The 13,472-nt window shown below is 38.7% G+C and overlaps 1 protein-coding gene across 2 annotated transcripts in view; it reads right to left on the minus strand.

Annotated features, from left to right (window-relative positions):
• The window catches only part of POLR3B (RNA polymerase III subunit B), an 82,639-nt gene that overhangs the window by 54,482 nt on the left and 14,685 nt on the right, over positions 1-13,472 (minus strand). For both annotated transcript variants that reach the window (XM_085321688.1, XM_085321689.1), the window contains 3 exons: positions 9,296-9,418; positions 7,679-7,795; positions 6,213-6,347 (listed from right to left, as the gene is read on the minus strand). In XM_085321688.1, coding sequence (XP_085177814.1) covers positions 6,213-6,347; positions 7,679-7,795; positions 9,296-9,418 — 375 coding nt within the window. The remainder of the gene's footprint in view (positions 1-6,212; positions 6,348-7,678; positions 7,796-9,295; positions 9,419-13,472) is intronic.

A 13,472-nucleotide genomic window follows, 5' to 3' on the forward strand; every position in this document is an offset into this window, starting at 1 on the left:
GACCTACCACTCTTTTCTAGAAGTGCTACTATCTGCAAATCGTAGTGTCCTCCCACATCTCTCCCTAAAACAAGGGGCCTACAGAGCTGTAAAGGGCCTTAAACAAAGAAGCTATCTAATACAGGTGAACTGGAAAAAATGGCAATACCTCTCTTCAAAAGCATTATAATTTATGTCAATTGTTCCCTGCATATGTTTGTTACCATACATACTAATTACGTCTAGTTCTTAATATATCCAAAAAAGGGTGGGACAGCTATTAAGTCTGGAATCTTTTACTTGCTAATTTGCTTTGCTTTTACAACTTGCCCAATCTCTCCCTGCAGTTACTAATAGTTTCCCAAAATACTTATATCATGTAACGCAAATTTAAGTGTTCACAATAATTAGTTTTGCAAGTTAGCAGTGTAAATTCTAAAACATGGCAATCCTATCCTGGGACTTTATTTTACAGCAGCTTCAAATGCCAGAAAGTCTAAAAATACAGCAGCTACCAAATGCCAAAAACGGTAGTTGTCAGTGTATAAAGCATCATAGGGCTTAAAAAGCTAGGTATTCAGCCACCACAAGCTAAGATGTTCTGAAATCAGTTGCACCATTTAACTTCTGTATGTGCAGAATTAAACTGAATCATAACTGCCTACATTAGATATAGTCCCAATACCTCCTCCCCTTCTGGAAATATGAGAGCAAACCACTYAAGCCTCTATTAACAGGATGGGCCCCTAGATTTCATTTGCTTTCCTCACCTACCCAGCTGGGCTGTCCAAACAGCACTGTAAATCAGATACCTAAATTATAAGCTGCCCTTTTCATTAGCATCACAGACGAATTTAGGAATACGAAGAGCACCTGAAACTCAAAGCAGGCATCCGAGTTGCTAAAAAGCATTCCTAGGGGTTTTCATGGACAGCAGGACTGGATTATCTTCAACAGCCTACTCTACAGGACATGAACACTCAGTGTCAAACACCTAACCATAAAACACCATGAAAACCAGTGATAACAAATACTGTATGTTAACCCTGGACAAAAATGAAAGCAGCTGAGAATTAAAAAAAAAGTCTCATGCCAAGAACGTAAGTTAGGGTTCTACACTCCTAATAGTAAAAGATGAATAATGACTGCTGAGTATTTGACGCATATATTAAAACACATTTAATCCTTCCCTGGAAGAGCAAATCTTTCAGGGTATTCATAAGGTCTTTCTTCCATCTGACTCGCACCCATTTCAGAAAGCACTTTTTGATAACTTAAAAAACCTCTTATTTCTTGTCTTCGAGGATGCGTCAGTATTCCCCAACTCAAAAGAATCCCTTGATGATACTGTCCACTAGTGTCACAAGGGCTGCCTCATCCTCAGCCCAAGAAAAGAGAGATCTCTTTCAAGTTGTTATTCACAGACTTGCTCAAAACCAGATCCTTTGCTGAAAACTGATTACTTTTTTTTTTTTTTAACCTGGCCTTGGCATGAGAGAAAGCTATTGTAGACCCTCGTCCCTTCCTGATCTTTGTAGTATCATTCCCATTTAAAAGTTAATATCCTCTCACCACTGTCAAAAGAAATACAGTCGTGACCAATTCACCTGAGATGCCACAGGTCATGTGAATTAGCCTTCCCTCAGAAGTAAGAGAAGTCTTTATGAGATGAAGTGCTGAAAATAAAAGTAACCCAGCAGCTGAAATTCCTGGTATTCAACATTTCACACACACGAAATTCTTCTCTGAAAGTTCTGACAAACCAGATTTCCTGTGCTGCCTTGCTTTAAGAAATCTGCTTGGTCTCTGATTATTAATGAGTGYGCTACTTGAAGGGAAGAGATTCGGGGAGGGTGACCATAAATTGGACCTACTGATGAAGTCAAAGTAACTGTCAAGGATTAAAGCCTGCACCCGATCAAAAGCAGAGGTGCAAAACCCTCAACACAAGAGGATCCTTGTGTGATCCCCTCAGTGACTAACAAGGATTGAGCGTTCAGCTATCCCACTATTCAGAAAAAGGAAACACACACACACGTCCTTTATCAATAAGGAAGAATGGGGGATAAAAATGAGAAAAAGATTTAACTTTTTATAACTAATATCTTTTTTTAATGTAATCAATGCGGCCAGTCCTTCTGGAAGCATCCAGCTTAACTGCTGCCCAGTGGTGAATCTACACAAATTAGTATTGAGACATTTTAGCGTTCACAGATCCAAATCAGTGTTACATATCAGCTTAACTACCTGCCCCTCCTAGCCAGTACCACTCCTATGTGACACCTGCAAATATTTTAATTTATTCTGTTAAAGTTACTTGAGATAAAAGGTTATGGCAGTCAACACTAATTTTCCTAAACAAGCCATTAATAATCCACACAAACTCATTCATCTATTTACAAATTTTCAAGCTTGAGCCAATTATTAAGAAGTAAATGCTATCACTCTAGAGAGACATACCTGATTCCCACTTTTTCGATCACACATAACAAAGAGCAGCTTAACTGCAAAATTCTAGCTTAACTAGGGAGAAACAATCCTTTCTTCTAACAAAGACTTTTAAATTTCCATCATTTCATCATTTTCCACCGTCAGCCAGATATCAGGAAAAGGAACTCACGGAAGTCTCCAAAAGCTAGACTGAGGTACATATTTCAAACAAGGAAGAGAAAAGAGCAAAAGAAGGAAGGGATGTGCACAGCTTTTAGACGCCGGATAATCTTGTTATGTAAGAGCTAGACTCTGCTGAAACCAATCGTGGTGTGTGCTTGATCTCAACAGGTTTCTAGGCAGGACTTGAGTAAACATCTAACAAAAAAAAATCATACAGAGAAATATTTTCAGATTTGATTTCTTGATTGTAAAATTGCAAAAAAATCTCCTAATTCCACAAGCTGTAGCGATATGACATCATGTTGTATTTCCTTTTCTTTGGACTAATAAAASACCATACACGCCAACTACACCAACTTGCTAATACGCAGCCAGCAGAAAAGCATCCTACYTTGCTATTTTCCCTCACAGACTCTGTCTGTAAGAGCTACGAATATCTGCAAGGCAGTGTCTCGCAACACTCACATTATTTAGGCCAAGAGTAAGTGATTAAAGAAAAGGGATGGAAAGCCAGTGATAATATTCAATAGATTTCATAGTGAGTCCAGGGCCTTTCAGACTGCTTAAGACAGGAGCACTGAAGAGCAAATTATACTTAAGGAAAAAAAAAATACTGACAGCTCATCAATTGATTTTCATTGAAAATCCTAGGAAAAATTAATAAAGAAGTTAAGCTGCTGAAATACAGTTTCACCAATTAGCTTAATGTCAGAGAATTCTAATTAGGCGCCTTGAGATTGCTATTTAGTGTTTAAGCCTTTAGAGTGCCAAATTCTCCCTTTCACACAAACTGGTTGCAAAATTAAAGACATTAGGCAGCCTTAATTATATTATCAGAACAGCTGGGATTAGGCAATCTCTGAAGTCAAGGCGGTATTCTTTTGTCACAGGGTAGAAATCCCTTGCTTTCCAGGGTGCCGGATTTTGGTGCTGTTCCATATCTCACCCATACAAAGCAAGCTGCATTAGAAACAAAAAAAAAAAAAAACAAAAAAAAAAAAGGAAAAAAAAAAGACAAAGAACAGAGTAATGCTCGGCCAATAATGAACACATTAAGGAGAGAGAAAAGGTAGGTGAAAAGATTAAGCCTGAAATCGGTAGGTTTTGCTAACACCTCAGCTGGCACCTGGCCTGCCAAGCCTCTAGTGGCAGAAAGACTAAGAGAAAGCTCTGTAAACCAGCTTGGCGAGTGGATACAACTCTGTTATCTAAAGCTAAAGCACATTTCGTACTCTCTTGTCCCATGGGGTGTGAAATTAGCAGCTATTGTTTTCACACATTTTTATAAACACAATGCCTTTTATGTCCTTACATTGTTTAGACAGTTATGTTTTTCTCCTCACAGGGGATTTTTTTTCTTTATTCAGATTTTAAAGCAACAGGGTTTTAATTCCAGAAGCACACTTTGATCAAAAAAAAAAAAAAAAAAAGTCATTTTATCTACACAAAGTTTAGTTAAATATAAACTTTTAGAAACTAACAAAATAAAATCTCCTTACAGTTTTTAGGCTGTGATCCAGTCAAATTAGTGTTATGCTGATAACATGTGGCAATGAGGAATTCAAGCATTTAGCTTGAAACGAACATTCAAAATACGACAAGGGAGCTAGAACTACTCTTAATCAGGTATCACAAACCCTCCCTGTAYAGCTCTCCTTTATGTAGAAAAAATATGCATCACTTTGCTATGATGATCCTCTACATTTAAAACCCTTCCCAGTTATTTTAAAACGACTTTGGTTGTTAACATCCRTATCAGCAGAGGCTTTTTTTCTTACAGCTTGTAGAAAAGCASTATTTTTACCTGCTGCATTTTCTGCATCTAAAATATTAGAAAAAAAATCCTCAATCTGTTTAAATAAAAACAGTAAGATAGAGCAACAACTATTTTTACCGATCACAGTCAYACTGAACTACAGCAACAGCACCACAACAAAAATCAAACAAATCCATTACAGCTTAAAAATTTGCCAAATAGAATTGCACTAGTGTCTTCTAACTCTTCCYTACACTTTAAAAATAAGCTCTGTTTCTGTTCAAGAGTAAAGTTTGATGTACAGTCATTTACTAATTTGAAGAGGAGACTTTTTTTTCATTCTGCTAAAGTTTCTGTTGTTTTATTTATGCTCAGATAAATCAAGAGGGTCATCTTAGTTTTTTAGACAACTAAGAAACGAAGCATGTTTTTACTCTGATTTTACTGCGGGGGGGTGCCTGTATGTGTTCACATGTGTGCACACGTGCATGCATGTGTTTAGGGCAGGGTGGGGAGGAAAATAGGGCAAGAAGCAATATGTAAGGACACATCTGTAAAAGTATAGACTGGGAGAATTCACATTGGACAGTAAGAAGCAATGGATACTATTATTTGTGCCACAGCAGAAATTTGTGTGCCAAGGATGTGGTGGCCAGAGATGCAACTTCTTCAACCTGCAGCATACACTGGTCTTAAGTTTGCKACTGCTAAAACCCCAACTTAAAATATTACAGAGCAGAGTAATGAAGTCCAATCTTTATATAAACCATTTAATCGAATAATCACATATAGTAAAGAAACACCAACGTTGTGGGAGCTAGGTAGCTCCTTCACCTGACAGGGAAGTCCTCACTTCATAAGACCACAGAGTGGTTTGGACAAGTAAATTGCCACACACACTGCAAAATAATGGTGCCTGTCAGGCACCCCAAACCATCCCCTGCTTCCCAGTCCTTTGTTACCGCTTCTACCTCTTCTGCCAAAACGCAGATGCAAGCAGAGAAGTTCATGAAATCCACTCTCATTAGTCAGCCAAGTTAACTTACYTGTTTTCAAAAGACTCTAATAACCCCCTCAAGTTTTGCCTGAAGTAAACTGAAGATATCTCCAAGTCATTCTTCTGGCAGAACTAGAGGGGTATAACATCCATCTGATAGACAAACAGAAGCAGTAGAGGATTTTATCATCTTCACACAGACACAACTGCACCCAGAAGAGACATATGGCAACAGTCTCAGAAATCAAATGCAAGTGTTTGTGGTGCTTCTCCTGGAGGCTCAGCACAGAGCTTGTAGCTCAAAGGGAAGGTTTCAATAAGGCTTTAAACCACTTTCTTTCCTGATTCATGCTATTCCATAGGCTGGAAAAGCAGCAGAAATTAGATAGTAATCTTACAGGCCTTTCCAAATTACAGCAGATCCAAGTGGCTGTTTTGTGAATCGYTACCCAAGCTGAATTCTCCATAGTGGCAGAGCCTGAATCTACCAGGCACCTACTCGGCTTGGCCCCAGTTCCTTCCCTTCTTCTGATGCTTATAGAGGGACATTAGAAGATGGATCTTGCAGCTGCCGTGTTGGTACTGACAGTGTTCTAATGGAACAAGAACTGATGCCATATTTACACTGCTCTGTCCTTCTACCTGGCATAAAAGCAAGGCTAGCCGCCACACAGAAGTGAGGATATAATTTATTAGTTCCAATCAGGGGAAGCATATATATGAGTCAACACAGAAAAGCCAAGACAATAAAATGAGAAGAAAACCATTTCAGTTAAGACGACAGTGATGCTCCTTATTCTCGTCTCTTTTAGAAAGAGATACTAATAAAACCTCAAAAGAGCCCTTAGCCCCAAAGTAGAAATCTACCTGCCCAGCCAACTCCAAACGTTTATTTCCGTAGTAATCTCTGTCATCGACTTTATTTTCTCCTTGGGCCAGAATTACTCTGCGCACCATCACTGCTGTGTAAATGCATTTAGCRCGAAAATTGAATTCCTTGACCTGTAAGCAAAAACAGAAGAGGAAACTGATGTTTCAGGAGCAATTCTTCAGTTCTTACTCTGGCAAAAACACACACTTAAATGGAAATCTGGGCTGCATGAAGAGTTAAGAAGGGCGTTTGTGCACTATACCTTCTTAAAAAAACAAAACAAAACAAAACGAAAAAAAACCTAAAAGTAATATACATCACTGAAATTGAAACAGAAGGTAAACGGAGAATAAACCAGAACAAAGGCATAGGTCATGAGGGTAAGGTCCTGACAACAGCTAATATTGCCTGACTATACAGAAAAAAAGAACATAGAATGATAAACAGTTCAATAGTGCAGCATTTCATAAACATTCAGATTATTTTTGACTTAATCCAAATTTCCCTCTTTAATTTGAGGACAATTTACTTATCTTAGCCACAAAGCAATTAAAARTATATTCCCCTGCCAGCAAAGCTCACACCATAAAGTTAATGTTGACTTTGCCATACGGAACAGTTTCTCTTCTCACAGGCTACAAACACTTGCATGATCCTGTGACAGGGAATATTCTTTTCCTGCTCACTTTTCAACTGTTGCCATGTCTTTATCAAATAAGATTTGTAACTGCCCCATTACTTCATATTTTGACCAAATTTGCACCTTTCCTCCCTGCAGGTTACAAATGAAACTAGACTTTGCAGAAGTCTGCCCATCTTCTTCCCAACACTTAGCTAGGATAAATCTTAAGTTCTTGTACTGTAGGAACTCTCTTCTACGAGGCAGATCAGAGACAGTTTCATTCATAGMTCTTAACTATTGCATCCTGATCAGCTCCTGTAAGATTATCAGCTCTTATTCTGTTTTCAGAATTGCCATATGCAACTGATGCATTGTCTGGCCACTTCTTAAAAGACTGTAAGAAAGAATATCTTCAAATTTTCATTAAATAGAAGCATTCCTATTGTGAATATTTGGGGGATTTAGTTTTTATCTGATCCTAGTTGGCACCAAAGCCACCCAGAAGAACTACAGGTGTGAGTGCTCCTACACTATCATGTTGTAATGCAGGCAAAAGGGTGAAAATGGAAAAATACATACTAAATGGTATCCCCCTACCAAGTGGACTTTAAACCATCTTAAGTCTCATGAGCATTTCACTATTCACTTTGGGTTTTCTCTCCTCTATTGTAAAACTTTGTTAGAACTCTGCTGAGCTCTATGACAGGGCCAATAGGGTATTTTTGTATGGAAATATTTCACACACTGTAGTACTTTGACAGGGCCCCAAGTAGCAGAGATACTGCCTCATCTAAAAAGTAAGCCCACAAATTTACTCCACTTAAAGAAAATATTACGTACAAGAACATGCGTCAGAATAGTTGATGCTAGCAACTCTCGTGCTTCTTCCATCTTTGTTTTCTTTGGGCCTCCCCACATCCTCTGCCTTCGTACCTTGTTTCCAATGTACTTCAATGCCTGTCAAGTGGGTTGATTGACTTGAGTTAATGACAGAATTGTTACCCATAGAAATATACATAGATTTAAGGAGACCTGTATGGATTCATCAATAAATGCACTCCCACTAGCCACAGATGATACAAACTCCAGACAAAGTGAAAAATACCTAATGTGTAAGTGATGATGACAAAAAAAAAAAGGAAAAAATCTTGCACAACTGACACAATTGATAGATATTGTTTAGCAGATGTTGATAACATTTGGAATAGAAAGTGATAAAAGAGCATGATCACTACAATACTAAAAGAATGGGGATTGCAGAGATGCAAGGAAAAGGACTATATAAATCACAAAGGCATTCAGTTTCTTTCATTTGGCTTTTCATCTCCAATCCTTTTGTACACTTGCTTTCAGGTAGGTATAATGAAACAGCAAAGTGTGTCCTAGGCACTGTGCAGCAGACACATCTATTTATGCCAAAGAGTACCTTGGAATCATTAACAGATTCTTACTCTCTTATTAGTTTTCTGAGGAAGGGAATGAATCTGCTGATTTCAGAGCAAGATTAGTTAAAGAAATGATCTAAGTCCACACAGAAAGTTCATATCTGGATCTAAAAACATGTCCCCTATGCCAGAGAATTAGCCTCTCCAGTAGGCAACAGATTATCCTTTCCATCTATTCACCTTCTTCCCAAATAGTTAACTCTCTTTTCATTTCATTTGGCATTTCTTGCACAGAGTAACTTCTGTATTTCTGTTTTCCTACTTTCCTGGATGTCTCATACTTTTGTAAATTCCTCCAGCYTCACCACTTTATTCTTTTAATCCTTAATTAAGAAGGCTTTCATGCTACTTTAAACCCTGAAAAGCCCCAAAAGATACAAACTAGAAAGAGGCCCACTTTACAACACTCATGATTACACATGGAAAGACTTGATAATATTTACAATAGCAGGAATAAGACTAGTCTTCAAAAGCTTCTTCTAGCAGATTACAWGACAGAAGTGCTGACAGCAAAATGGCCTATGTTCCAGCTAATGAAAAAAGTACACAAGCTGAACAGAATTCTGGRCAATCTTTAACAGGAGGGTCAACGGCTGCTGTTGCGCACTTTATACAAGAGATCAGAAATGGAGCAGAACACCTACTCATGATGAAACAGTCATGTCCGTGTTGGGGGCTTCTATGGAATGTGGCATGCAATTCCATTTAAAAAAATGTGAATCACTTTCAATAAAACCCCCTAGTCTTACGGATATTGCTTCTGGTCATATACATTAAAACATACCTCTTCRCTTCTCAGAACAAAGCATTTCTTGGCTTCGTCTCTTTTTGGTTTGACAAGAGTAAAGCATCACTTTTTAAAAGTCATGTCTTCCCTAAAAATCCTCAGCTTAAAATAACCCCCCAAAACAAACCTTAAAAYACAAAGTTGCTGTGTCAGCAATCCACAAACAAGTGGTCGATCTCCATCCTCTTTAGATGTTATAGCCACTGGCCATATGAAAAGACACACCTGCATCTGTGTAAAAATCTGAGCTTTTTGGCATTCTTCCAGACTAGGAGCAAATGCAGCCATCACATGTTCCTCTGTGCCAATCATCTGTACAATCTCTTGGTCACTCTCAACACCCATGGCCTAGGAAAAGAAGAAAAGACAGAAATAAYGCAGGCTTTATGTTAACTCACTGACATTTGCTTATGCTAATTTTGTATTGTTTGTTAGCATTACTACTAAGCAAGAGCTACTTCTTCTCTCAGAAACTGTGCCATCTGGCACTGGCAGCATATATTCTAGCTATGGAGAACCCAAAATGGAAATCTCAACAAGCAGCAGGAACACACACATACTCTTTGRAGAGTGTCTTTTTCTTCACTGACGAGAGCTAAATGCTATGCTTTCTCTTATGAAAACTAAATACCAGGTAATGCAAACTCATGTGTGCAATAATGAAAACCAATTCAGAATCTACAATAAATAAAGGAAGATGAAATTACTTAAAAGATTACACATGGCCTCTTACCACAAGCAGTTTAGCGAACTCAATTGTTTGTGTTAGAGAACGTCCTATTTGAGAAATTTTTTACAGTCTGCCTCCTTTGCAGCTCTTTGCATTTAGAAGATGACTTCACTACACAATTCCACTTGAAAGCCATTCTATTATTTCACTGATCCTTGGACACCTTGTTAGACTTTATGCTGCGGAAAAAGCTTAATAAACTAAGAAAGCGCTTAACAGGTTTAGAAAAATCTCTCTGTCAGTAAGTGTTTCAAGGTGGCAGCCAGCAGTGAAGGCCTTTGTGGATTCCAGATGGTGCTAAAGCTCCCCCCTTCACACATTTGTCTGGASCTCTGCCATATCAAGAAACAGAATAATCTCACTAAACCTCTCCTGGTTGAGTTATAATATGTTTCTCAGAAGTTTGTGAGGAAGTTATGTTTGCATTCATATTATTCCTTAAACTGCCTGCCACAAAGACCATTGTAAATAATGGCTTATGTAGACCCTAGCATTCTGGTTCTCATTAAAAACTGGCAGTGCCCCAAAAACTCACATTTTCCTCAAAAATGCACAAATACCTTCCTTTTTTATTACCTTCACTGGGTGTTACGTTGCTTAACGCCTACCTAATGCTCTCCCTCTGCAAAACTGTTGCCCTGATTCTCAAATATCTAGCCTCTTCTTTTTTTCTTTTTCAAAAAAAAAAGAAGTGGTTGAATTTCTTTTAAGTTAAAACTCTGTTAAAACTCTGTTGCTTCACCTTGTGGTTCATTAGAAATTACAAGCAGGGCACACCTACAACAGTGTGAGAATTCACATTTCAGTGCAAAGCACAGATCACACTTCCATAATCTCAGTCAGACCTGAGTGCCAAATCAAGATACAGTTACTTCACCAAGAGTGCTTCATCAYGGTTCATTCTCACTATGCAGTCATCATAGTGATCTCAAGGCACCTTTCACAAGCAGAATCTGAACAAGTTACATTACTGTTAGTCAGATATCTGTTTTTCAAGGATTTCTATGCCTACTCGCCTCTTTAAAGAAGGTTACACAGCATCTAAAAATCCCAGCAGGGAAGTTATCAAAATCAAAATCATGAACTGAGAGCAAGACTCAAAGGAAAAATCTATAAGAGCACAAAAGTTTCACAATATGTATTTTCCAAGCATATAGGACTTAAGAGCCAACCAGCAAACCAAAACCAAAAAYARTGAAGAAAAGCAGAAAAATCAACCYGCAGTTACACTATACTTCTGTCCATTTGAAAACGGAAAATCATGGTAAACTAAAAAAAGGTTGACAACTTCTTCCAACTTAAGGAATTCTCAAATTAAAAATTCAACAGCAACAAGATTTGTCATATTGTTTAATTAGTGTAAATTGYGGGAAATTAACTTAGGAGTAATGACTAAAATCTTAAGCAAATGACTGAAGATGTGCTGATACAACAGACCACAAGTAAATCCATTTACTCCTCTCTGTATTCTCAAACATGGACAGAGCTGCACACACAAATCCACCTACAAACAACATTAACAGGACAAGCAACAAACGCACACTGGTATCAGAGAGATTTGTAATCGCAATGCTTTCTTTTCTTGTAATTTAGGCCATGATGTTGCACCACTACAAAAAACATCCTCCAGAATTAGCCTGTAACATCACTAGCATAGCAACAAGATATTCTTCAGCTTTTGCCTATGTTATAGGAATATTCAGGACATGCAAAGTAGGAACGGGACCTATGCGTAAAGTGCTGATCATCCAAGGACAAAGCTGAGAGAAAGGGAATTAACATAAAAACAAAGCAAGAGACTAGTTGTCTTGTTTATTTTTGAGTGGCAGGACACATTGCAAAGGGATAATTTTACAGGAGGRAGGAAGGAGATGTTGCAAAGGCATAACCTAACAGGAGCAATGAAAGGATGAGGAAGGAAACAGTAGCAGGATGTTGCAGTGTGTGGTAGGAAAGCTGGTAATCAATGTACCTAAGGGTGACAAGCCAAAGCATCCAGAAAATTTGCATCATTCTGAGTTCAAGCGGGAGAAAATAGCCTACTGAGGTCAACCACTTCCTAGGCCCGGGGAGGCTCCTGCTGCCCAAGGTACGTGTGCGCGTGCATTGTGTGCGAGAGAGAGAGGGGCGAGAGCAAGAGAAGTGAGTGACAGAGAGAGACAAGCATGCGCGAGAGAGACGAGCGAGAGAGCGACGAGCGAGAGAGCGACGAGCGAGAGCCCGATCAGCTCTTCCTCCCCCAGATCACATCTTAATGATGATGTCTAGGCGTTTCCATGGCACGTCCCTAGAATGTGGTTCTGCAGTCTATCAGGCTAAATTACAGAACGGAGACAGGCAGATGACTGGATTAAAAAGATGTCAGGGAAGTTTAGGGTTGACATYGCAGACGAAATTGGTCTGGAACTTCCATAATTCAACAAATATGAGCTATGAAACTGCAGCCATGGGAATCCATAAATCTGCAGATCCAGCAAGACCACCATTCAGCTGATCCTCTAGAGTTGCATCTTAATAGCTCCAAAGCTAGCACAGGTTTTTAAAAAAAGAAACTTGACCTCTGTTTCAAATCTTTTGCCGCAGGTGCTAGAGCATGTTCCTTATAGCTCCCACATACAGGTCAAATAAAAGCTTTTTCTTTAATTAAAGATACTTTTCCCAATGACTTAGGTCATAAAATTCAACTTCTAATTGCTCCTCTTGGCTGCTTATCATTCTATTCCTTCCCCAACTAGCTTTCGTACAGCATGCAACCTTCGTTTACTCAGGTCCCACTACTCACCGAAGTCTACCAAATTAAGATCACTCACTCAAAAGAAATATAACYCTTACCTTAAAATGACTGCAGCTCTCTGCAAAAGTAGCAGTTTTATAATATAATTTGTCAGAACCCTGATGCTTTTCAAAATAGAAACATCCTTCAGGACCACACAAATACTCCATGCATCCTCTAACACTCTACTATCTAAAACTGCCTGAGCTCCTCTGAGTAAARCATGTGTAGCTCACGTTTCCCACAGCCTGACATACACATTTCACATGATCTGTGCAGCACTGAAACTTATACAGCTCAAACAAGGTATCCAGGGATTGCAAATCAACTGAAGACATCTTAAATATTGTTCTGGTTATACATGTATATTAACTAATGAAGCAATGGCATACAGTGAGCAGGAAACAAGACTGTAGTTAGTTTTGGATAATGTCTCCCATTACAAGGTAGCTTATAGCCTCTTAAAAACCTTCCCAAATCTGTACTTTGGAGGCAAAACTGTCYACTTTGCACGGCTACTTCAAACTAAGAACTGTATTTACACATCCAGGAGCCGCCCTCCTGCTTCTGTCACTTTCAAGAAGAAAGGTCAGGGAAAAAAATGTTGAAACCAGCAAAGAGTTCTGACTTCCCTATGTTTGAAGAGCAGCAACTTCAAGMCTGTCCTCAAATAGCGCCAGGAACATGCCTTTCGTAGCCTAACAGATTTCAGCTTGCTTTGGTCAACTGTTAAATTTCACAAAATCACAACCCTACATATGCTCAGTGTGACTAGCCGATAAATCCCCAAATATGCCAATCACAAAGCTCCTTATAGGTCCGGACAGCACAAAAGCAAAGCAGCAGAACAACTATTCAGGCTTGCAGTTTAGAAGAGACTATGGGTAAGGATGAACTGT

This window comes from Rhea americana, unplaced genomic scaffold, assembly GCF_003343005.1.
Source record: "Rhea americana isolate MKP2758 unplaced genomic scaffold, rheAme1 scaffold_70, whole genome shotgun sequence".
Classification (NCBI taxonomy): domain Eukaryota; kingdom Metazoa; phylum Chordata; class Aves; order Rheiformes; family Rheidae; genus Rhea; species Rhea americana.